This window comes from Coccinella septempunctata, chromosome 2, assembly GCF_907165205.1.
Source record: "Coccinella septempunctata chromosome 2, icCocSept1.1, whole genome shotgun sequence".
NCBI classification, from domain to species: Eukaryota; Metazoa; Arthropoda; class Insecta; order Coleoptera; family Coccinellidae; genus Coccinella; species Coccinella septempunctata.
Genome location: NC_058190.1, coordinates 44,396,135 through 44,420,976, shown reverse-complemented (window position 1 = coordinate 44,420,976; position 24,842 = coordinate 44,396,135). Strand labels below are relative to the sequence as shown.

The 24,842-nt window shown below is 34.6% G+C and overlaps 5 protein-coding genes and 1 non-coding gene across 7 annotated transcripts; 3 read left to right on the top strand and 3 right to left on the bottom strand.

Annotated features, from left to right (window-relative positions):
* Positions 1-156: 156 nt before the first annotated feature.
* LOC123308391 (LHFPL tetraspan subfamily member 3 protein) lies at positions 157-3,903 on the bottom strand. The gene is made up of 3 exons (XM_044891015.1): positions 3,175-3,903; positions 1,014-1,244; positions 157-442 (listed from the first exon to the last, which is right to left on the bottom strand). Exons 1-3 carry the CDS (start codon positions 3,593-3,595, stop codon positions 249-251), a joined length of 846 nt encoding a protein of 281 aa, XP_044746950.1. The 5' UTR covers positions 3,596-3,903; the 3' UTR covers positions 157-248.
* Positions 3,904-4,735: 832 nt separating this feature from the next.
* Positions 4,736-6,989, top strand: LOC123308389 (RNA polymerase II-associated protein 3). Its single transcript, XM_044891013.1, has 6 exons — positions 4,736-4,989; positions 5,049-5,288; positions 5,379-5,506; positions 5,564-5,771; positions 5,990-6,713; positions 6,827-6,989. The coding sequence occupies exons 1-6, from the start codon at positions 4,855-4,857 to the stop codon at positions 6,913-6,915; spliced, it is 1,524 nt and encodes a 507-aa protein (XP_044746948.1). The 5' UTR covers positions 4,736-4,854; the 3' UTR covers positions 6,916-6,989.
* Positions 6,990-7,093: 104 nt separating this feature from the next.
* On the bottom strand, positions 7,094-9,010 carry LOC123308392 (calcium and integrin-binding protein 1-like). The gene is made up of 5 exons (XM_044891016.1): positions 8,738-9,010; positions 8,003-8,102; positions 7,800-7,947; positions 7,427-7,548; positions 7,094-7,367 (listed from the first exon to the last, which is right to left on the bottom strand). Exons 1-5 carry the CDS (start codon positions 8,827-8,829, stop codon positions 7,257-7,259), a joined length of 573 nt encoding a protein of 190 aa, XP_044746951.1. The 5' UTR covers positions 8,830-9,010; the 3' UTR covers positions 7,094-7,256.
* Positions 9,011-9,995: 985 nt separating this feature from the next.
* On the bottom strand, positions 9,996-20,700 carry LOC123308388 (phospholipid-transporting ATPase ABCA1-like). 2 transcript variants are annotated; one of them, XM_044891011.1, is made up of 24 exons: positions 20,498-20,700; positions 20,046-20,370; positions 19,794-19,982; positions 19,475-19,731; positions 18,659-18,899; positions 18,392-18,562; positions 17,887-18,083; positions 17,281-17,352; positions 16,863-17,079; positions 15,756-15,910; positions 15,545-15,700; positions 15,275-15,485; positions 14,967-15,216; positions 14,854-14,906; positions 14,703-14,800; positions 14,155-14,410; positions 13,801-14,097; positions 13,350-13,571; positions 12,715-13,068; positions 12,113-12,546; positions 11,908-12,055; positions 11,606-11,849; positions 11,179-11,539; positions 9,996-11,120 (listed from the first exon to the last, which is right to left on the bottom strand). In XM_044891011.1, exons 2-24 carry the CDS (start codon positions 20,368-20,370, stop codon positions 10,839-10,841), a joined length of 5,190 nt encoding a protein of 1,729 aa, XP_044746946.1. In that variant the 5' UTR covers positions 20,498-20,700; the 3' UTR covers positions 9,996-10,838. The 2 variants fall into 2 exon arrangements, with proteins under 2 accessions (XP_044746946.1, XP_044746947.1); XM_044891012.1 differs by lacking the exon at positions 17,281-17,352 and having other exon boundaries at positions 20,498-20,699.
* Positions 20,701-20,731: 31 nt separating this feature from the next.
* LOC123308390 (peroxisomal leader peptide-processing protease) lies at positions 20,732-24,487 on the top strand. Its single transcript, XM_044891014.1, has 7 exons — positions 20,732-20,872; positions 21,095-21,726; positions 22,184-22,350; positions 22,765-22,871; positions 22,927-23,101; positions 23,341-23,634; positions 24,105-24,487. The coding sequence occupies exons 1-7, from the start codon at positions 20,834-20,836 to the stop codon at positions 24,170-24,172; spliced, it is 1,482 nt and encodes a 493-aa protein (XP_044746949.1). The 5' UTR covers positions 20,732-20,833; the 3' UTR covers positions 24,173-24,487.
* Positions 20,966-21,039, top strand: Trnai-aau. The gene has a single exon. It is a non-coding gene; the product is annotated as a tRNA-Ile (tRNA).
* Positions 24,488-24,842: the final 355 nt, after the last annotated feature.

Below are 24,842 nucleotides of genomic sequence, written 5' to 3'. Positions count from 1 at the left end.
AGTTAACTGTATAATCTTTAATATTTGCTCTTAGCCAAACTGGAGGTCGGCTGCTTTCTTTGAGCTTTTCCCGTAGATCTACGACTTTTCCAAATTCATAACATATCAACGGTTACCAGGAATGCAGGTTTATAATCCTTCAGATGAATGAAGTAATACTCAATATGCTTTTTTTAATAAAAAAGGGAAACAGTATTCACAATAGGTATACCAAGCAGAATTAATAATTAAATATCATAAATTATTTATCAAATGTCAAAATGCTGAGCGCTATATGGTAAATGACCATGGGAAGAATGTATGGATGATGGTAACTGATGCGATAACTGCGGGCAGAAATCTTGTCCTTCTGGGTGTACAGAGAACATTGGAAGCAAATTGAGGGATTTTCTTGAACCTGCTACGCTAATGGAATCTCCAAAGTATGCTGTATTGATTCCTCCTGGAACAAAAAAAATATACAATGCAATGAGGAGAACACTTGAATAATTAGCTATGAAGCCTAATAATTGCAGTTTTTTACAATATCTTATAACTATGGCCCAATGGATTCCATTTTCACAGAAAATACTCTCAACTTCAGTTATCTTGGGGAATTCTCGATTTTTTGCCATTTCTAAAACCGAAAATCGCCCATATCTTGATTCATCTGGAACAGTTCGAAATTCGGATTCGACAAGTACCTACTCAAAGGCTCTCTGCGGGAAAACACAGTTAGAAACCGATCTTGTGCAGGAGTGGTAGATCTTGGGCGTCCACTTCTCGATCTTCCGGTCACGTTTCCAGTTTCTCGATGTCAATGGTGGACAAGAATCAGCCGCTTTTGAAACGGTCACAAAATTTCTGAACTCTTATATATTTTAAACCCGGAATATAAATGCGAATCTTCCATTCATTTACCTGAATGTATAATATACATAATACATATTAGGTACAATCATAGCCACCTGAAATAGGCTAGAAGGCTGTGGTACAATGTAAAGGTGAACTGTGAAAATAGTGATTGGACTCACCATCGTAGTAGCTGCTTGAATCGGGAGAAACATTCAAATGACGTGTAGCAAGGATGAAGGCTAAAATGCAAAGAATAAATGCATCCAAACTGGAAATTACTGCTAGCAGATATCCCCAGCGAAGTTCACATTTTCCAAGATTGAAAATGTCGGAGTTCAAACATATCCTTTGTACATTAATTCCACTCCATCCTAGAGGGTATATCAGGCATGCGGTGGTCATCGATATGGCTATAAATCAAATAAATCAATCATTCCTTCAATCTACTAACAATAATTCCAAAAAAGTTGTCTTATTTTCACAGCTCGAATCGAAAATCCCAATTAATTGTGTACGTATATATATACACCATTCAACAAATGTACATACAGGTATAACTACTGAAAATCAGTGGAATCGATAACTAGGTGTTCTAGGTTTGATGTAAATGAGAATATTCAGAAATCACCCTAGATTTCCTTCGAATAAAAAAAATATCATAGTAGCAGGCTATGATACAGGTCTCGGAAATCAACGAAACGCCTTAGAGCGATCGACATTTGCCTGAAAATTATTTTCAAGGAAATTACTTTCATATATCTGCATGAAGTATAGGTATGCCTTAATTGATTTAGAAGGTATGGAATAATTCAATTTCGTGCAGTCAGTTTATTTATTTAGAACCAGTTGGGATTTTTAAAATTCGCGCGCCATATGTTCATAATTTTCTTTTCCTTGTTACCCAACTGATCGATAATCGTTTTTTACTTTCGAACATTTCTGAATTCCCCGGTGTGCATTTCATAGATTCATAGCAAATACATTTTCTCTCTCATCTCAATTACTAGAAGAATATCACTCTGAATTTATTATGCACGCTTATTATATTCATTAACTTTCACTGAATCCATATATCGGTTGTATCCCATTAATGAGCAAATTGATTTCCTTTATGGAAATTTATCAAGAAAAATTCGGTTCTCTTCTGAGGCCTTCCTTTAACTCTATGCTGGTGAACAAATTAGTAAATTGTGAGTACTATAGTACTCGAAACTCCAACTAGAGTAGGTATGGAGTAAAAAGTAACACATAGAATTCATCTTCGTCGGTATATTTACAATTTTGCAGAAAAATGCTGGAACAGGTAATATTGCAGTGACTAAGTGTAAACTGCATCAAGGAATACTCTGTAATAAAAATGATTGAAAGCAGTGGCGTGCGTGTATGTTATATATTAATAAAAAATCTCAATTTCATTTGAAATTCTCTACAGTTTTGTTGCATAATACACTTTGAAAGATTCTATAAATGTAATGAGTTCCACTCATACGCGTTGAAATTGGTGTTTAGTGAAAATAGCATTTTCTCTGCTTTTGTAAGATTTCACCTTTATCTAATAAGGATGATGTCGAGGGATCTAGGAGAAAAATCACTACGATTGTAGGATTCTGTAATGTTATCTTTAGAGTTGTAGCTCTGGAAAAACTAGGTACAGAAATGTATTTAAAATTAAGTAATTTTCGAATATCTATCTCACTTTTTCGATTTTTTGGGTGAATATTATATTAGTCATACACAATTTGATTATCAATATAAAGGTTAAAATATGTATTGATGTGGAAGATAGGAATTTAGATATTGTTACTCAACAGGTATAACCCTCTCCGGAATAACCTAATGTCCCATGAACTCTCGTTCTTCATTCTTACGTAACATGTACATCATAAATATTCAAATATTTCAGAAATGTCGACCGGCATTTCCTGAATAAAAATTGTGTCACATGGAGAGAAAAGCAGTGTGACCTTTTTGGGTCTAAAATTAATCTAATAATCCTGAGAAACCACCAGAGCCCAGAAAGGTCAATTCTGCTGTTAAATTTTTATGACAACTGTTCCATCATAAACCTCTTTGCATAAAGCAATTCCAATCAACATGTATAATATCTTTGAATAAAATGGCCAGGTGATCTCTTCATATTTCATTTTTCCAGAATGTCTTTGGCCTTTCCAAATCAGAAATTTACTGCAGAATATATAAAGAATTTGGCACTAGCACAAGGAATATAATTTAAGAAGATTTACAAGGTTGTCCGAAAATACACCACTAATATCACTTGACCGGACAAATTTCCACCCAAATGGCATGAAATGTAAGACAGTTACCCTTCTTAATGCTCACCAGAGAACAGCTGCATCCATCCACAGGTGAAGAACACGGTGCTGGAGTGACAACAGAGAAAAAAGAGCATGGCACAAAAAGTTAGCACGGCGGAGAAAACAGCCAGTCCAACGAAAACAGTGGCAGCTTGAAAGGCCTTCCCAGGTAAACTCATAAAGTTCTGCAATTTTCCGATACAAACTTCCCTATTTTCCTCAACCGCTGCGCACACAGACCACAGACCAATCCTTCCAGAAGTAGTATCATCATCAAGAGCCACCCATTCTGGTGTTAAGAATGCGGTGGTCCCAATGATGCCATAGCAGACGGTGAAGAAGGCCCAGAGAACCCCTATGGCTCTGGAGTTTCTTTCGAAGGAGGCGTTCACTGCAGAGTTTTCCCCATAAACCAAATTCGATGCCATGTTTATGGCCCGCGCCATTCACATCCACAAATTCGAGACCATGCTTATGGCCGCAACTCTTGCATCGTTGAAGAGGTCCAGAGCACTCTCTCGCGGTTCACATTCACCTGCACTCAAGCTTATTCTTTAAATTGGACCCTGTTGATTTGTACCACCACTTTTTCGTTGATGAATGAATTATGAAATGTCGTAACAGACAGGTAGTCTTTATAATTTTGCATAATTGCATTCACTTTGTACTCGCGATACGTATCTAGGAAAGACCTTTCCCTAATTCACGCGGTATTGAACGCACACTCGATTGAATGTAAAATTTTAATAAATAGGAATTGCCGGTAGTAATTTTACTTACATATCCAAATAGCCTTCAAAGATCATTCTGTGGGAACTTTTTTTTTAGAATAATTTAATGTTAACACTGCTGATGGTCAATTTTGTTGTTTATTGTTCGAAAACATTCATTCAAGTCCAAAATACGTAGGTACATGAAGTAAAAGTGCAAACTTTTATTGGTTCATTAGCGTTCACATCATAGACAGGTTGTCTCTGGTTTACATCGAAAAACTTTATGGAATTTACGTTTACATTGTGTATCTGTTAGTGTTAGATTGGATGCCAACTTTTTTCGATACATAATACTTAAAGAAAAATAATATATCTGCGGCGCGTATTGCACTCACATAACGAAAGACTATTTCGTCATACTAAAAACAAAAACTACCCTTCATACGAGAGAAAGACTTCACTAATAGTGGAACTCAGAATTTCTCAGAACTAAGGGGACTTTTGAGTTGGTGCTCTGTCCCATGACCTGTGGTGGCATATTAAGTACCCACCCTATCTCAACGTGTCCATAAATGTGTTAAAAAGGAAAGAAAGGCATGGAATCTCCTAGACTGACCTAGCTAAAGTCTTTCTTTCTACTTCCTTCAAGATTTATGTCGAAAACCAGGTCTAGACTCTAGGAATACCTGTGAAGATGATCCTATGTTTTTTTCAGATAAGGATACAGCTTTCTTTATGATCAGTGATGATATCGCCAAAAAATGATTTTTTCTTCATCCTTAGGGCCCAATGAGAAGAAATAAAGATCAGACTAGAGAAGAAAAAGACATTTCTGTGCATGATTTCTAAACATAACCTCCCGGACAAAAACAATATTATTATTATCATTTTCGTGTATTTTAAACGTAAGTTTCCATGTAAACCAGAGTTTTCAAACTGAGTTGTCTCATTTCATCGCGTTTGGAGAAGAGAAGCCAAAATCGATTAAAATCATGGATCCATTACTGTTGCAACAGCAGTTGAAAAACAACAATCAAGATTTTCTTGATTTTTATAAAGATTTACAATCATGGGGAAAAGAAATGGAAAAGAAGGAACAAGAGCGAAAACCACAAAAACAGGAACAGGTAGGAAACTTAATTACTAATATCTCTCTTTTCACAATGAAATTTTTTTTACCTTATAGTCCTACAAAATGGAACCGAAAATAAAAGAAATCAAGCAACATAAAGTCGAAGAAATTAATAAGGGACAGAAAGAGATACTAAATGTCAAAAAAGTAGTAAAGAAAAAATGTATGTCCTATGCAGACTGGGACAAATTCGATGTAGATAAAGAGTGTGAGAAGGTTGATGAAGATTCTGCTTCCAGTACGGAATCATTAGTCGAAGACCTCAAAGAACAAGCAAATATCGAAAAAGCACAGGTTAGTTCTTCATTATTTGTATTCATATGTTCATTATTTGTATGAGTACCACTGAGCATAATTCATGATAAATCAATTAAATATTTTCAGGGTAACAAATTTGTCAAAAGTGCCAAATGGGATGATGCAATTAGGAGTTATACAAATGCCATTAAATATTATGCTTACGATCCAATATTTTATGCTAATAGGGCTTTATGTTTTCTGAAAACTGAAAGGTAAATATTATAGATTCCAATTTTTTTCAATGAATGACCCAATTTTATCATTAACAGAATGGAAAAAGCTGAACAGGATTGTAATATTGCTATAAAATTAGATAACACTTATGTCAAAGCTTATCAAAGAAGATCTGCTGCTAGAGAGGCACTGAATAAGTTGGAAGATGCTAGATTAGATCTTCTGAGAGTATTAGAGCTGGAGCCCAAAAATTCTGAGTCCAGGAAGAAATTGGAAGAATTAGTGCAGAAGATTAAAGACGGAGTAAGTAAAAATTTTTTTGCAAAATATTTCAACTTGAAAACTGATTTTCCTTTATATTACTTTATATCAATCTACAAACAGGGCAGGGGATTTTTTGACAGCTTTTTATATTTTGTTATGAGCTAATCTATATCATATATATTATAACTTCCACTAGTGTTTGTGTTGTATCATATGGTATGTGTTTACTCAGTTGTCAGTTGTTTAATTTATTTCAGCCACAAAAACCAATTTCAAAGTTTTGCCAATCTAGACAACATTTGAGAAGTCGATCATCAGAAATACAAAATGAAGAGATTTCACGAAAAATAAACTCCATAAAAACTGATATCGATACAAATAAACCAAAATGTATATGGCCGAGTGGGGATGTTGATAACATAGTTAAGGCTGTTCAGAAACCCCCCCATATGAGATCTACAAAGCCTCTCAAAAGGATTCCAATTCAAGAAATAAACAGTGCAATAACAGAATCATCTGATCTTCCAGAAAGGAATGAAAATCCAAAGAAATTCTCCTTAAAAACGGATGATATAAAGATTGTAGAACATAAAAATAATCAAAGTTCCCAAATAAAGCAGGTTGATGAAGATGTAACTAAGCAAGAAAAGGTGGTAGAAGATGTAACTAAGCAAGAAATGGTGGTAGATGATGAACCGCAACTAACGGCTCCAAAAACTTCAGTACAGTTTCATGCAACTTGGAAAAAACTCAGAGGGCGTGATGATAAAAGGGGCGAATATCTGAGACTAGTTAATCCCAAAAAAATACCTGATCTTTTCAAAGATTCATTGGAGAGCGATGTATTCAGTGAAATATTGTATGTTCTTGCTGAACACTTAGCCAAGGAAAAGGATGAAACTTATGAGTATTTACTACATTTGTCTAAAATCAAAAGGTTTAGTGCTCTTTCCATGTTTCTCACATTGAATGATAAAAATAGTAAGTAGATCACTTTGCATAAATATGTTTATATTTAATTATTGAAATTCAGAATGAATAATGCAGAAAATGCATTATGTTCAACATTTTTTCTCAACTTTTACATTTTGCAGGTCTTTGGAAGATGTTCAATCACATGAAAGAATATGAGGGTAGATCTAAAGAAGAAATTGATAATTTAATTTCAAAATATGAATTGTAATATTTCTGTATTACTTATATCAACCAGTAATTTATCTTTAATATGAGTTATGTTACTCACAATTGTTGTTAATAAAATCTGAAATCAGTAAAAAAATTGGGATTTTTTATTTTTATTTCAATTTCCTTCAATACAATTATCAAAGACACAAGTTAAATTTTGACAATAAATAGCTACGATCTTATAACATGCATGTATTATCTGCATGATAGAATTTTGTCAGCTTTAAATATTCTTCTTGTACTGATGGAATCATATAATGGATAAAATAAAATTATAATCTCTCAGATTTGCATTGTGAAGAGTTTGTGGGTAGTTCATATCTTCAATATATTGGCCTCTCAAAACCTGAAACTAAATGAATGTGCAAATTCAGGAATTTTGCCTACAGCATGCTGAAATTCCAATTGTGTAATTGCGCCATTACTCTCTAAATCAAACTCCTTCAATAGCTGAAAGACAATTATTGGATCAGTGTTTACACTGTTAACTTTTTGTTTTCATTACTTACTACTTTTATTATGTGCTTTTTATTCTCTACAGCTATCTCGTTGCCGCTTTTTTCACTCTGAGTCAACTTATCTATGACAATCATCAGATCCTTCTCATCTAAAGCACCATCCTCATCATAATCTGGCAAAATGTCATTAGTCATTGAATGTGTAACTTTTTGAAGGAAATGATTTTTGTTCATTACTTGTACCAAACGAATATTTACTCTACACTCATAATTCGAAAAATGTAGGATACTTTCTTAACTGAAATTAAACTTATTCCCCCTAAATGCGTACTCATCCTACTTAGCTTGTTCTATACTAACTGACAGTTATTCATAAACTAATCTAGTAAAAATTTTCTGCTTAATATCAATTAAACTAACTTACCAAATATTCTGAATGCCCAAACAGCTTTGACTTTGTCTGGACATTTGTAGGACATAACAGAATATAAGTCTAACATATCTTCAAAAGAAAATTGCCCATCTTTTGCTGATGAGAAGACCTTGAAGATCCTATCCTTGAAAGGGTTACACTAAAAAAAAACGGGTTGAGCAAGATAATATTCTTTGAGGTCCTTATTTTAGTACCTTCAGCTGTGGAAAACATTCTTGAATATCTTGGACTGGATACCTTTTGTCGAAATTATCAATTCGATCTAAGCCTAGAGAGCTGAAGGCCTTATACAATCTGAAAAAAATTATTTTTTGCGTTTTTTTATGTCTAAGCGAGTCATGAGTCAAGGAGGATCGAAAGTGGTTTTAAAGTGTTCAATTTGATAAACTAGAGTGGTAAATTACAAAGGTAACATTTTCCCATATCACTGGGCTCATCATTTATCTAAATTTTTTTATACTAAAGGAATTCCCCCATTGCTCCTTCTGTGGAATGTATCAAAATTGATCATGAGTAGCCTTTAGAGAGATGAGGTTGTGAAAACGCAATTCCTTTCATAGGGAATCCCCGAATGGGACAATAATTTGGACAAAAAAAATTTTTTTTTGAGAATGACTATTTAATTCATCAAATGTATAATATATGTACGTTTGGCACGGACCACTTATGGATAAGTTCGAGCAGAAAATGATTCAGTACAGAGATATAAAGTTTTTTTTTGCAAGACAATAAAAAGATGGAGCTTGATATGTTCAAATGTCCATCCCTCTTATAGTGTAGGATTTTTGAAGTTGTTTATTATTGTAGGTACGTCATCGAATTATTTCAACATGTGGTGAAGGAATATCCATATGAATTTGTTGATGCGGAAATGATGCATAATCCCATGTGTAGAGCGTTCATGCTCATGTATGTTAACCAATACTCACGTTAAAATTTCCCCTCTAGTGAGGAATGTTAGTGCTGTATATTCGTCTAGTAACTCCTCTGTAAAAACAGAAACACTCTGAGACGTCCCCATCTAATCAGAACAAGGTTTTTCAACAAAAACGAGCGGAAACACAGCGACCGCGACACGTTTTTCCCTTTTCTGATAAGATAATTTTATTGTTACAACCTATTTAATCAAATCTACCTTTAGATGCTAGCTGATCTCAATCTTATCAGTCGCACTTATTTTCGAAAATTTACATGAAGATTATTCATTGTTCCATGGAATAATATTAACGCTATTGATTATAAAGTGTAGGTCCCTCATTTGATTGTGAAATGAAAAGATAAATCACTCTCGTTTATCGTTTTGTACGACACCACATCCGTTTTTTTCCCAGGAACAGATCCGTTTAATTCAACAACCATTTCTACACATCTTTTTCACCTTATATATTTTAGTTTCTATTTTTTCTCCGTATTTTCTCAATGGCTTTTTCGGTACTTCTATTGGTCACCTCTTCAGAATTTTTTTTATTCTGCTGCAGGTATAATTAGTGGAGTGATATATTATTCCACCTTATACATGTTAACGATGAGCTTCTGAAGCTTGGTAGGCCCTTCCTATGCGCAAAAAATTACATATCGCGAAACCCATTTCAGAGGACGCATAAATAAATTTCTCCGTTTGTGTGTAATCATTTATTGTGGATGCAATATGAGGCTGTCGACCTCAGTTTCTACTTGCGGATCTACGGTGTTAAGAAGGCTATTGATTCTGGTGGATATTGAAAAAACGGTTTTTGAGTCATTTTTCATCCAAATCGATTTATGCACGCTAAAATTCGCAATTTTCAATCTATCGATGTGAAATTTCGCAAGTAGATGCTAATCTGAAGCGTGACGAACCCTATTCGATTTTGGTCTGAATCGATCCAGGGGTTTTCGAGTTTTCTGGATTTTTCTTTTTGTAAGGAATTGCTGAACTCTGTGAATTTTTGTAACTACAGTTAATACTTTGTTTACCTCGAGAAACAGTGAAGATTTTTGGTGCTAAGATAATACATGAACTCATGAAGCGCCGTGCTTCTGGCGCTTGTGAATCCTCTGGTTTAGAGCCAGCTACCGATCTTCTAATCCACTTCGAAGTTAGATCTACTTTTAATCTTGTGGTAATTAAGTAGGCAGAAGAAATATGCAATTTATTATTGGGGACTTATATTTGTAGTATAAATTGTCGAAAATCAAATAATTAAGTACTGTTATATCGTTTTGTATTTATTGATATCGATTTTACGTATAAAATATTTCTTCTTACACATAAGTACATTTATTCATTTCATTTCATAGAGAATGTTAACTTAACCAAAATTAAGCTGAAACTTATAGCGTTGATTGAAGTATTGTTCAATCAACGCTTATAGGCAATAGAATCATTTTAACACTATGCATATACATTATTCATATGTTATCACATAAATCAGCATAATTCTGTAATGAATTAGCTTATAACAATAAGAATCATCTAAAATAAGAAGTATTCTGTTTATAACATATAAAAGAACTCATTAACAAGTACCAATTGAATTAAATCCAATAAAACTCATCTGTACAACAGTAACAGGCAATTTCAAACCATGAGATGATTCCCAATTTGGAGAAGTATGCATTCATTCCACTCAAAATATATAAAATATATTCCCTTTTATCATGTAATGGTGTAGGCTATATATAATAACAAGATTTATTTTTCAAAGTATAGAAGGAAAAATAGAAAAAGCAGAGATTTTATCAACGACTTTTCCCCCTATGTTATCAAATTTTATGACTATTACAAGTAGCTGCCTGAAAAATTAATATTTAATCTCAAAAGCTTCAATCACTCACCTGAATATACTAAGATTCACGCTCCTTTTCATGCTCTTTTAGGTGAAATGATTGTTTTATTCTTTAACAAACCGGTCGATTGAGCCACCCTTACCCACAATTTGTTTTTGAATCTCAATAAATGAAAATCAGAATCGAAATTAATTGTGGACTTATGGAATGTTTTATACCTTGAGCAATTTCCATAATTCCGAAATTCTCATGGATTTAAAGTCAAACCATATAACTTTTTGAACTTTCAGAAGAACTTTTCGAGTTCTTTTTAGAGGAAGCCTTCGAACTCTTCTCTGAAGAGCTATTTGAAGTTTTATTCGATGAACCGTTTACAGAATCAGCTTTTGCAACGGTTAAGAAGACATCTTCTACTGTTGTTTCGGTAACAATGTAATCTTCAATCAAACCACATTTGTTTTTCAGTTCTTCCATATCTTCAAATAATTTACTCATGGTCTTCTTCGATGCCTGCATGGGTTTGACATGGTAATGTAGTAAGCCCTGTGAAAATAAATTCGTCATAAAAACGTTAAGTGTGTTTTACCGAATAAAGACTCACTGGGTGCTCATCTTTGAGTTCTCCATCATATTCACTTTCCAAAATATGCTTTATATAATCCAACGAATCGACTGAATCTCCAGAGTCCCCTTTATCTGACCACTTTCTTTCTTTATCTTTCGAAATATCATTTACTTCTTCTGCATAAGTGTGCATAACGAATGAATCTGGAAAATCTTCAACAGATGATTTGCGACCACGTTTTTCCGCAAGTATCAATAGCTGATCAACATTCTTTTTATTTGGTTTCAAATTCTTCTGTTTCAACTTCAACTTGACTGTGAATCCTGTGTGGTATTTTTCCTTGAGATGTGGTATGGTATCGTTGCATTCAAGATGACCGTCTTTCATGATTCCCAACCTGAAAATAGTTCAAGGTCAAGAAAAAACAGTCGAAAATTTCGCAAGAAAGATAATTTCAACATACTTCGAGCATAAAGCCTCGCATTCCTGCATGCTGTGAGATGTCAAGAGGAAGGTGAGTTTCTTCTGGGTCTGCATTTCTTTGATTATATTCCAAAATATTCTCCTGCTGACTGGATCAACACCGTTAGTCGGCTCATCTAGGAATATATTTGGGGGATAACCCATGAGAGCTAAGGCCAGACAAAGCTTTCTCTTATTGCCGCCACTGTAAACTCCACATGGTTTGTCAGCAAGGCTCTCCAGTTCTAGAATGAATTTTTTTGTAGTTGAACATATCAAGAATTTGACTGATTGAGAACTCACGCATCATTTTCAAGAAATGATTAGCAATAAAATCCAGATGTTTATAGGGATAGCCTCGGAAGTAAGCGAAAATTTTCAGAAGTTGCCTTGCCGTTAGAGCGAAATTCAAGCAGTTATTTTGGGGGCAGTATCCAATTTGTTGGAGATACTGAAAAGGTTAGAAATGAATATTCTCTTCAACAAAGGGTAACAATTATTCGCTTACAGTGCGCGACTCATCTTCTACGTTTCCTTCATCTTTGAAAACGGCTGATTTTCCATCTGATTTCATTATTTCTTTTGTGAGCATTCTAAAGGTAGTTGTTTTACCGGCTCCATTCACACCCAATAATCCGTAGCATTTGCCTCGATCAACTTCGAATTGCACACCTTTAACCACTTGTTCACCGCCAATGTATTTTGTCAAATTGTGGGAGTAAAGTACATCTTTTTTGCCGAGGGACTCTTCGCTTGACGTTCTCCGATAAATCAGCTTGTTTATTTCCTCACTGACAAATTTGAAGCAATCTGATTCTAGCAGAACGTTTATGGTGAAATAAAGAATGAAGGGAAATATCATCTTCCATAAATCTTTCCAAATTCCCAGTTCTTCATTTTGGAAATAATCCTTGTGGATTATACATTCGGGTGTAGTTTCCCCTAGAAATATTAGTTCACAATTTCAAATGAATTGAATGAATCATTGATTATTATTAGTTGAAAGAAGTGAAACATTGGCTGACGAGGCTAAAGAAGTAGTTCGAGTGTTCACTGGTCATGAGTAAAAATATTAAATCTCAAATAACGTTGCTCCAAATAAAAACTCACCAAAACAGCACGGATTATCATGGAAACGGCAGACAGCCCTCCTCTTCTGTGCGGACATCGTGTACCAATTATAATTCTGTACCGCTTTTCTGCCATAATTGATGGAAACATAAGATACTCCATAATGTGGAAATAGCAGCAAGAAAATTAGGTGTAACACGTAACCAATGTGAGTATAATAGTCATCCTTGGCCTGTTCCAAGGCATTAACTATAATGGTTAGAATAACTCCAGAAAGCAACGACACTATAAGAAGGACAGCGTAACCACTAGAGGCTGTCTTGAATCTGGTGAAGAGATAGGCGAATGGTATCGTTGCTAGTCCATAGAACACCATGATAACCGATAAGGGACCTATGAAAAAAAAAACCATTGATAAGGTAAGAGAAGGATTTCAATAATCGCTTGATTTGAATTAGTTGGTGTAGCACTAGGACCATTTTCACTGAAACATTCCAACAGGTTGAGCCTAAATATGGGAGTACTGTGAATAAATCGAGTGTTGGGAGAGGAAATTTATCAATATGACACTTGAGGGTCTTCATGTCAAAGCTCTCTGAGAAAGTGTCAGGTGAACTTAGTCTGTGTACCGTGTAATCATCATTTTATTGTAATATCCAGATCCAGAGACTTACCCATAGCTCCCATAAAATCTCTCCAATCGAAAGTAATTGCTAACCCCCAAGTGATGCTGACTATAAACACTGTAGAGATTATATATAATCCAAAGTCAAATAAGAAATTACTGAGCCAGTATTTGAGTGAAGAGGCTCCACACATAATCTGCAGTTGAATAAATCCAGTCGATAGTTCCATGTGAGGAAATATTATGAAACAAGCCATTAAGAATGCTAAACCTGGAAGAGAAGGCATAAATTAGGACCCCGTTTCATTTCAAATCCGATCATTTGAAGAAATCTGGATGAAAGCTTTTGATTTCAATCAGTAGTGAACATTTTTTCTCTCACTGTGAGCGGAAATAGTAATCTCAATATCTTATGATTACCTTTCATTTCTTCTTGAGAAAAATTGATTGATTCCACATTTCAACCCAGACAAGGTGTTTTATAGTACAACCTGACTCACCTAGAGGAAACAATATCAACCATAGTAACCCGACCTGAACCTCCGATTCCTCAGTTGGCTCGATTCGCTTAACTTTGTTCAGAGGCTCATTGGAAGTGGTTATCGAGTATTCGTTTCCAAGTTCGGCTTTAGCTATAGCGTTCATCACAAGATTCAAGCTGATGGGAGGACCATGGATCGCGAAATGGGAATACATAGCATTCACTCGAATAATATCCTTGGAAACGTTGAATTCCGCCGCTGCTACCATGTGATTCTTATAAAATGGCAGGTTCTGGATTCCCCGTTTTATGATACCTGCAAATAACGACAAATATCAACAATTGCGCTACACCTTCGAATTACAATAGTTACCATCTGAGGTGCTGTTTACTTGGACTGTGTAACTCTTCTCTGATTTTGCTTCGTTGTGGTAGAAGTTCTTCAATCTTTCTACGAAAGGAGCGAAGGCTGGATTTACGTCGTCATCGAAATTCGCTGAAAAGAACACTTCGGTGGGTCCGTATACGCCGAGATTCATGCGGATATTCAATTTATTTCCTTTGGTGGAATCTGTGGACGTTTGTCCAAGGTAGATCGTCAGCAAGGTGAGAAGCAGGGTAAGAATGACCTGGAATATTTTCAGCGTATCATTACAAGTTTCCGGAATCTTCTGAGAAACGTGTTCAAAAGTTGATTAAGCTTTGAACTCTGTTCAAATACCGTGTCATGGATGTTTTACAGCCTTAAAAAATGAATCGGAATCTAAAAAAAACCTATGTTTCTGGAGTTGATATTTCACCTCTTTTAGATAACTAATAAATTGCAAGTCAAGTTATACCAAAGATTTTGGCTGCAATCAGTTTGAAAATCAGAAATTTTTCAATGTAAAACGAATGTGATACAATAAAGGAGTTACTTACAGGTATGATATAAGAAAGGGGTTTTTCTTGCAAAAAGTAGATCCTTTTGAGCAGTAAAGGTAAAAATATGCTGGGTTCAAACGTTGGCAATTTCAAATCTACAAATTAAAATCAATTATTTTGAGAATTTACCCACAAATTTCTTAGTTACCATCTTTTATATATTCCTCATTTCCAACAGATGGTTCCAATTCTTTTCTGGAGCTGAAATGTTGGAATGACTCAATAAAAAATCAAACTATGTACAAGGGCCAGGTATCTTACCTGAGGAACACATCTTCAAGTGTTGTTATATTAATGGAAATATTATTTATTTTGAATTCACTCTTCCTCATCTCCAAAATGCTCAATAATTTAGAGAAGTTACATTTGTCTTCTATTGGTAAAATGTAGACTACATTGTTACCATGTTGTTCCTTGAGTTTTGCTTTTGGAATGACATCATAAATGGTACTGCTTATCTCTTCCAAGTTTTCAGTGCTCATCAGCATCAAGGACAAGTGATATCCAGTTTCTGGAAAGGAGAATAGATCAAATTATGACAATTTAAAATGTTAAATTAGATAACATACTGAATTTATCCTTCAGTTCCATGGGGGTTCCAAAGCACTGTTTCTCTCCATTTGCCATAATTGCTATCCAGTCTGCTAAAGCATCAGCTTCATCCATATAATGTGTTGAAATTAGTATTGTTTTTGTGCCCCTCCACTTCAAAAGGAGGGTCCAAACTTCTCTCTGAGATTCGGGATCCATACCAGCTGTTGGCTCATCCAGAACAAGGACCTAATATGAAAAGTGTCAAATAGTATCATGCCAATAATGGTCTTATTAAGCCAGCTCACCTGACTACGGCCAATAACCGCCATTGCTAAACATAACTTCCTCTTCATTCCTCCAGATAAACAGCTAACCATCGCATCTTTTTTCTTCTCCAGTTTCAACAATTGAAGCAGATCATCAGCTTCTTTTTTCACATCCTCCATCGAAGCTCCTTTGAGCTAGAAAAAATCTCATGGTCAACGTACTCATGAAATTAAGATAATTGAAACATACCCCTCCAATCAGCATCAGATGTTCATACACAGTCAGATCATTGAATAAGAGGTTATGTTGCGGACATAAGCCCATTAATTTTCTCACTTGTTTTTCCTCACTTTTAATATCGTGATCATAAACTTTTATCCTTCCTTTATTGTAATTTATCATGCCTGAAATGAACATGGGTTGTAGTTACCAAGGTGGAATTGCATGGAATATACATATTTAATTGAAATGCGAGTACGAGAGGTACCGTGGATCATTGGAGTGTAGAAAGAGGAAGTTTGTATTAAGATGAGACTTGAAGGTTTGCAGGCAGAGTGTAAATTAAATATGCTCAAGGTACAGAAGTGCGGTCGTATCGAGCCGTTCTAGTTGTCCGAAGCTCGTCAGAATAGCGGTGGGATTCAGTTGTTCGGCGAGTCCTTCTGTCCGCCATGGCTTATTAGAAGCTTCAAAGAAAATTGGCCATGGAAGTATCTATAGAACATTGAAAGATCATCCAACCCGCGCCGATACGACAAAGGAAACAAATGGTGGATCACCTATTGACAAATAGTCTGAGTCAACCAGTGAGAGCGAAGTTGGTGCTGCAGCATTCCAAAGATGGGGTGGTATTCTAATCCCGGTCGTATTTGGATCTTGTGAAGTATTTCCAAATTGGTGAGTGAAAAATACTTTCCTCCAGCAGCACGTGCAAGGTTGTGTCAGAGAAAGTCCTGCGAAATACCGACTCCAACAAGTCGCAAGTCCCTATGCTCCACTGTTTGCTCATTCATTCACATCGGTTTTGTGTGAGGTCTGTTGGATAACCAGCAAAACTGCGTTTTCGTTGAACTGAATCTCACCAGGTTTCTGGAGCCTCAGTCAGTTAAGATGTTGAGGTCTGTGCTGACGTCACATCTTGTCCCCTGTTGTTCAGCTCAGGAGCTGAGACCAAATTGTCAAATAAAATGATAGAGTGAAGTGTACTGTCGTCTGCAAAGAAGTGGATGTGGTTGTTCATTGTGTACAGAAGGTGAATCAGAAAGAGTGTCAGGAAAAGTGCCTACGGCATACATACTAAACGTTTTTGTTTTTAGTGTGATTCTTAACCACACTGAAAGCTAGTATTGACCATACCTGTAATCATTGACATGGTGGTTGTTTTACCAGCTCCGTTGTGACCAAGAAGAACAGTAATTTGGTTCTTTTTGATATTCATTGACAAGTTATTCACAGCCACTGTTGTACCAAACGTTTTTCTCAAATTTTTTATTTCTATTCCGTTATCACTATGTGAATCTGAAGCATCTAATGGCTCTGTTCCATCGCCATTTGTTACTTTATTGTTGCACATCTGCAAAATACATCAAAATACTAGCGATAAAAGCAAAATACTTGGAAACGAAGAAACTCAACAAGCCTACAATTCCAAAATTCAGGAACTAAATGGCGTTTGATACCCATCACCCAATAGTACTCAGATTTTTTCATATTCCTCACACAACAAAAAATAGCCATGCTTCAAATGAAACTTCAGAAATATCTACATACTCACTAATGGTTCTCTGGCAAAAATGTCATTGTCATATATATTACGTTTTCTGGGTAATGAATATTCCCTTTTGGGCTGGAAAGGGAATTCTTTTGTATACCCTTTTATAGTACAGAAAAGCAACATGATAAAAAAACATTTAAGGCAATCTGTTCATACATACTGATATACAACGATTGTAGATTAAGGGGGTTTTTTACACTGCGACTCTAAAACCCAGTTGTTCAGTCCAGGATTAAGAGTTAATCCCAGTTCAACCTGACAGAATTGAACAGAACTGTCAAAATTAATCTAGGATCAACTTAAATCTTGGCTTAATCCTGAACTGAGCAACTGTGCCCATTATTTTCGAAATAATCGACCAAAATAAGGGGGCATTTTCGGATCATCATACCGTCAGATATCATATCTGTGAACAGCAGGCCTAAGTTGTGAATTTAAATGAATTTTAAAAAGAAAAATTAGTAACAATGGAGAGAATCGGGACAATGCTGACAATCATCTTCAATAAACTACCATCGGTAAAACTGCAATACCACAACCATAAAAAAGGAGAACTAAAGAATCAACAACTACCAAATAACTTATATTTTTCAATGGAAAACTCACCGTTCCCAAATATTCTAGTGGAAAATTCCAAGACCTGGGAATGCCATATGGCCCAGGAAAAACATTGCTAACATATAGAGTAACCAACATATAGACAATAATGTCAACAACGAACATAACCCAGACTGTGCCCATTGTAATTTCATCATTAGTCTCACTCCCAGGCTCAAACATGTTGGACCAATTCACTCCAATCTCTGGGGATATATCATCGCTTTATGAGAATAACATCAAACACAACATATCAATAGTAATGGCAACTTTTCAAAAAGTATTACACTAGGTTTACAAATTTTTAGATCAACAATCATATTCCAAAAAAAAGTGGAAAAAAGTGATGATGCTTGAAAGACTATAAAATGCTTAAAGCAATTTGAATATGTTTGAAAATGAAACTCAATCTACCACTGAAAAATATAAAAGAAAACATCAATAACTTTAAATATTTGAATTTTTTATTTGATTTATCTCAAGAATTCATTGATATTGCTCAGAATTAACTTACCCCTAGCTTCATATATTGTCATAGTTTTATAACCATAGCTGAGACACATATTCGGAAATAGAGCTAATATCAGTTTTATAGCTTTATATGTTTGAACGTTTGTTACAAAATTTTCTGGAATAGTATAACTCAATATCCAAAAGACAATGCCAACAACAACACCAAAGAATGCTGAAAATTATTAGAATAAACATCGAGTTCTGATTTACAAATCTCACACATGCCCAGTTTCTGATTTTTTGTGCCATTGAGCCGAAAGGTACTTACGTCTGTTGAATAAAGATGATATTGCAAAACAGAAGGTTATCGACGCTATAAGATAAAGGAATAAAAATATGAAGAAGATCGCAGCATTGCAGTATTCAATTGGTGGAGTATCTATGCCCCACATAGGTACTTTCATCAGGATAACAATCAAAATAACAGACACGAAATTTGGGAGGAAAGCATGGAGGAACCATCCAAACCATAACATCCATGATTTCAGCCCTACCATTTTCAAAAGCTCCTGAAAGTGAAATCAATCTACTGAGTACATCTTTTGATGGAAATTTTGATTATTTAGTACAAGGTCAATTATTTATCGAAAAAAGCAAATACTAAAATATAAGGAAATATGAACTACATATGCAGATGTTACAACTGCCTTAGCTTATCAAATCATTCAAGATAATTTTTGTAACAAGTTGACAGGTGTTGGGTGCTTTCAATTCTAATCTAGCCAGAAAAAAATGCATACAACAACTAAATTTGCTTGAATGAAAGTTTTGTGGGGATGCTTGGATGATAATGACAGCAGCCTGGTTTCAAAAAGTACTACCATGTGACCAGAAACTGTTATTTCAAGGCTCACACATATCACACCATACTAAACAAATTATTCCTCAACAATGTTCTTTAACACCCCATTTCTAGCCTATGATTCAAAAACAGAGTATATGTATATACATTGCGCAGAAAAAATATTTCTCCCAATCTCAGCAACAGACCTATAAATGCTCGTTATCATAAAACATCCTGTATAGTTTATTTCCTTTCAGAATTTTTGAATACTCTTAAATCAATATATAATTAATTGCTCACCCTTGTTCCTGTTGATTTTTCTTCAATAATTCTCATTATCAGTGCAGGACATAAGAAGATAAAACTGAATATAGTGATGTGAGATAAGAACGGCATAAAGATATGTATCAATCCCGCATCACTTTTGTAAGGAGGATATGGAAACTCCTGCATTGTTAAATATACTGGTACTTCACTGTTCTTCAACATTTCAATATAAGCCAAATCTAGGGTAGTTTGTATTGTCATGAATCCACTTTGGAAATAACTGTTAAGACCTAAATCAAAATAATATTAATATATCAGAAAAATATTATTCAATAATTCAATAATTCCTTACCATAATTAGAATACTGAAGTTCTGATAAATATAGGTCGTTAGTTTCTCCTCTAACATACTGGTCATAAAACCTTATATCATAATCCAACTTTTTAACATCATTAGAATTGAAAATAATAGCAATTAGAGTTTGATTTACTTTACTGAATTCTTTCAATAACTCTTCCTTAGATGAAAAACTGATTATTTCTGAAAGAAGATATTGAATATAAGCTTCCAATTACAATAAATAGTGAATAGGAAGAATATTACCGTTTGAATGCACCTGCAACTTAATTTGTAACCTCCTTATAAGTTCATCTGTTAAATTATTGGACGGAGCATAAAAAAATAAAGTGCTGGAGATATCTATGACAGTATAGTATATTTCTCCCTTCTCACTCAGGTGGATAGGTTCTGAATATGTTGGATCTACTATTTCCTGCTTCGCTATGCCACTTATCTTTGATCGACTATATGACACCAAAATGAATAAGAGAATAGGTAACAGTATCTCGAAGAGCGTCAACACCCAATGTCTTTTCCTGATAAGAGAGTTTTTCCATAGTACTAACCGAAGCTGTTTTAAATGGGCCATCTGAAATTAGAACATGTATATAAATCAAATTAAAAACTTGAAGGCGCCATATTCAATAACGCGAATTTATGAGAGTACATTCTAAATGAGCCATTAAGGAAAACTTTTTATATATTGATAATCATACTTCTAATTGGAATTTCCTGCAATTGTTCAATATTTAGTGGAAAGCCATCTGGGAGTTGCTGATTTGTTGATTATATACATATATCAAAGAACTATTCAAGATTCACAGTTTCTGAATTCCCTGGTCGAACTACTGATAATTATTATTTTTTATCAGAGGAAATTACATTTCCTTTAGATATTATTCCATTGTCTTGTTGTGTTGTGACATTTAAATATGACGCACATTTCCAATATTTTGACTTCAAACTTCAATGCCACGTATGTCAAGTGAAAGTTACGCAGGAAAAGCCTCGGTTTTACCTAAATCAATCTATTTGTTGAATTTTCATAATTTATGAGTGTATATTCTAACAGAATATTGTTGGTGAAAAAGGTTTGTTAATATTTTAATAATCGAATACTCCCTTTATGTTTTCTATATTTTTCTCATTTGTTATAAGTTAGCTTTCCATCACCTCAATCATCTGGCCCATTAGCTCAGTTGGTTAGAGCGTCGTGCTAATAACGCGAAGGTCGCGGGTTCGATCCCCTCATGGGCCATCAACTTTTTTGATCATTCCTTTCAAAACTTCACAGTTTTTATCATTTCTTCCAGATGGATATTAGATCAGTCTTGGTGGAAGCGAGACATTGCAAGAGTAATTCAGTGTACGGAACTTCTGGATCAATGTTTAACAGACGTTACATCATCGCAACTTTTCATGCAGTATCAAATTTTTTCTCAAATTCAGAATTTGAAAGAATAGATTTCGATAATCCTGGATCGATACGATCAATCGATGTCTTTCGAAATATTTTATTTTCCGTTAATGTTAACGATGAATTAAATGGAATATCTACCTACACCGCTCATTTCAAGGGATGTTTCTTGTCCGAAATCATAAAAGAATCTGCTAGAACGATTTTTCGAAGTTGGTCCTTCGATTCTTCAGATAATCAACAATCTGACTGGATGCCCATATTCATAGTGCTGGAAATTGATTGCTCAATTAAGGGTAAATTGGACGAAAATCTAAAAAGATGGCTCGATAAAATGCCCAAAACGAAATTTTCTAGAGGAGAAAATCTGTGTTGTATCAGCTCTGCTTTTGGAAATAGGGACTTCATGAATCATTTCAGTCAAGGAGTGGTATCAAATATTTTAGGCATCAATAATTGCCTAATATTCAGCGATATGCCTTTAACTCCTGGTAGCGAAGGAAGTCCAGTTTTCACAGACATTTCCAGGTGAGTAAAAAAATCATTGATTGCTCCATTCAATATTGTATTTCGGTATACGCGTACAAACAACAGTATTTTTTCAATATTAGTTATGAATCAGTTCAACACAAATGTCATTTTTTTAACAATAAAGCTGGTAATATACATCAGTGAAGCGAGTCATACCTTTATACTTGCCTAATCACTTTATTTTTCCTTCTGCATTCCTATATCATCTAGAATTGATAATGTGAGAGCTCAGTGTGCTTTGATCGCAGCCTGATTGTTAGAATGTATCGCCATGTCATATTTCTGAAAGTTTCTGAGACATCCTGTATATATAAATGATGGTGTACTTTATAAATTTTATCTGAGTTATCTGGAATAAATAACCGAAATATTTAGAGATTTAGAGTATCAAGTATTATATAATAAAATATTTCGAGCTAGGGAAAAATACATAATTCTTGCACATATGTTTCAGTCTTGTTCCTATTGGAATCGTTATTTCTACTATAAATTGGTGGAAAGGTGAATGGTTGAATTTTACGGTTATAGCAGATTTGAGATCGTTATTTTCGGAGATTTTGGGATTGAGTTCATCCGATATAGTGAACCAGAATGTAATTAAAACGAGAACCAATCTAATGAGTAAGTATGTGAAAAAAAGATAAGTGGAAAATCTGAAATCGATTATTATTTTCTACAAAAGCTGTATACTGTACAGAAGAAAAACTTTTTAGAGAGCATAACATCCGTAGGTTATGCCACTGACCTCAACATATAAACAATTTTTTTCCCGAGATTCACCAAAAATAGTCGTTGAGAAATAGAGATTTCGAAAAACGTATAATACCAGGATTTAAAAGAATTATGCTTAGGGCAGAGGCTTTGCCTATAAACTCTTAAAAAATCTAAACGAAGTAATGAAAGAACGATACATTACGTTTCGTTAAGAGTATATTGTCACATTATCAGGTTCAACTATACTTGTTCCCATCTTCATCCTGGAAATTTATTTATACCCGTTTTATAATTAGTGTTATGCTTTTTTTTTTCATATAGGTATAGTCGAATCAAGTTTGTTTCAAATATACAACGGCACTATTTGGGGCACAGCGATATTGATAAGCAAAGAACAGGGTATTCTGATAACAAATGCGCACGTTGTGGTCCGTATCGAAAAAATATAAGAAAAATTCTTTTGTATAACTTTTTATTTCGCAGGAGTCGTCATTTAAACAACCAATTATGATACACCAGAAGGAAAGGATTATTCCTTGCGACGTTATATTTAAAAGTCCTGTAAATTCTTACATTGATATAGCTGTCGTGAAGGCTAAAGAAACGTTAGAAGATTATTGTAGTCCCATTTCTTTCTCCGAAAAAGGGGTCACAATTGGTGAGTTTATTCTATTTGGTAGTCGAGTAGAGGTGTATGGGTTGCTTTATATGGAAGTAATACCTTCTGATTTTCTCCACTCTTGCATTTCTCACATGAAAACTCTAATTTGAGTGAGATGTTTCAATGACTATATTAAGACTAGCATCATTTCCAGAACCAAGTGAAGGTATTAGGTGTTACTTCGTCTTAAAGAGATTGTGGATTAACATTTTTCTTATTATATTTAATTTCATCAGGCGATTCAGTCTTTGCTGCTGGTTTCCCCATATTCTCCAGAGAAGTAAAATCAGGGGCTACCATCACGAAGGGACATGTCTGTCATGTCCATCCATGCATGATCAAAACTACCTGTACCATCCATCCAGGTGCCAGTGGGGGTGCCATCATGGACGGGAGTGGGAATTTAGTGGCGGTTATTGTATGCAATGCCAAAACTTCAGAACCAATCAATATGACTTACCCAAGACTGAACATGAGTATTCCTGCTAAAATTCTTAAACCAATATTAGAAGAATATATCGAGAGTGGGGGTAATATATTCAGATTTCATTTCTCGACCTTATCGGGAAATTATTATCTACTTATCAGAGCATAGAAGTGATTTGATCTCAACTCAAAGTATCATCTTAAACAAGGGGATGGGTTTGGGAGCCCAGGTTCCCCGAGTTTTTACATGCAACTACTATACATTTATATTTTCATTACATAAAGGGAAAAACGGACCTTCTCAATAGAAGAATATTTTTAATTTTTCATTCGAAATAGGTGAATGGGGGTGGTTGTTCAAAATATGGATAATCCATTGAAATTTTCAGTCAGTTTCAATGTTTTATAGCGTTTTCCATCGAAATGATGTTTAATTTCAAAAATTGATGAAGAAAATATTATGACGGTATCCAGTTAATGCGAGATTGGACTTTGAAATATTTTTCTTTGATACTTATAATCTCCCAAGTAACGATTGGTCGGAGTACCTAAATATGGAATATCTTTTTTTCAGCGCTTGAAGTTTTGGATGGATTTTCTGAGATAGATGCTAAAGTATGGAATTTTTCATCAAAACTCTGAGGGAACAATTACCATGAGAATTCCATAACTAGTGATTCTTGAGTCGATAAAATAAAAATCGCAGGAAATTGGACTATAATGAGATTTGATGAGTATAACTGGAATTGAAGTTATTCGTTAGGTTACTCGAAGTCTCAAAAGGAAAGCCGTATATAGGATACGATTCCTTTCACACTTTCTGAATCAATTTCCACTTAATTTCCGAAAATAAATTAAAGGAGAATTGATTGTATACTCTTTTATAGGTGATTTTACCATGTAAATACTGTGAATGGTGTTTGTATTTTTGAATAAATAAATATTTCACATCTTTAACTTATATTCCTTATATCATGGTTATAATCTTGAAACCATTTTAAAACAGTAAGAAGGCATTCTGAAAAAGAAAATATAAAGCCACAAGTAGCCACAGATATGAAATGCTGAGAGAAGTCTATTGGCCTCACCAAGCTCTGAGCACTTTTATGCTTAGTTACTTGAAAATTGTGTCGATTTCAGTATTTGGTGTGGTGGAGCACCGAGAATTATGGGCGGAGGCCTATTGAATCATCGACAGCTTAGTTTCCTAGAATCTACACAACAACTTTCTTGCACTCCTCATCCTAGGACAGTAATAGAACACCCCGATTTTCATTTTTCAGACGGAGGAGCAGATAGGGGGTCTAAACCC

Coding starts and splice junctions, on each gene's coding strand:
- LOC123308389 (XM_044891013.1), top strand. CDS start 4,855: ATGGATCCATTACTGTTGCAACAGCAGTTGAAAAACAACAATCAAGAT. Junction 5,772..5,989: donor TGCAGAAGATTAAAGACGGA/GTAAGTAAAAAT, acceptor AATTTATTTCAG/CCACAAAAACCAATTTCAAA. Junction 6,714..6,826: donor CACATTGAATGATAAAAATA/GTAAGTAGATCA, acceptor TACATTTTGCAG/GTCTTTGGAAGATGTTCAAT.
- LOC123308392 (XM_044891016.1), bottom strand. CDS start 8,829: ATGGGGACGTCTCAGAGTGTTTCTGTTTTTACAGAGGAGTTACTAGAC. Junction 7,549..7,799: donor TTGGGCATTCAGAATATTTG/GTAAGTTAGTTT, acceptor ACATTTTGCCAG/ATTATGATGAGGATGGTGCT. Junction 7,368..7,426: donor AAAAGCACATAATAAAAGTA/GTAAGTAATGAA, acceptor ATTGTCTTTCAG/CTATTGAAGGAGTTTGATTT.
- LOC123308390 (XM_044891014.1), top strand. CDS start 20,834: ATGAGTGTATATTCTAACAGAATATTGTTGGTGAAAAAG. Junction 20,873..21,094: donor GAATATTGTTGGTGAAAAAG/GTTTGTTAATAT, acceptor CATTTCTTCCAG/ATGGATATTAGATCAGTCTT. Junction 23,635..24,104: donor AGAATATATCGAGAGTGGGG/GTAATATATTCA, acceptor TCTTTTTTTCAG/CGCTTGAAGTTTTGGATGGA.
- LOC123308388 (XM_044891011.1), bottom strand. CDS start 20,370: ATGGCCCATTTAAAACAGCTTCGGTTAGTACTATGGAAAAACTCTCTT. Junction 15,911..16,862: donor CACCATGTCAATGATTACAG/GTATGGTCAATA, acceptor TGTTCATTTCAG/GCATGATAAATTACAATAAA. Junction 15,217..15,274: donor GGAACTGAAGGATAAATTCA/GTATGTTATCTA, acceptor TCTCCTTTCCAG/AAACTGGATATCACTTGTCC.
- LOC123308391 (XM_044891015.1), bottom strand. CDS start 3,595: ATGGCGCGGGCCATAAACATGGCATCGAATTTGGTTTATGGGGAAAAC. Junction 1,245..3,174: donor ATGGATGCAGCTGTTCTCTG/GTGAGCATTAAG, acceptor TTTGATTTATAG/CCATATCGATGACCACCGCA. Junction 443..1,013: donor TTCAAGCAGCTACTACGATG/GTGAGTCCAATC, acceptor TTTTTGTTCCAG/GAGGAATCAATACAGCATAC.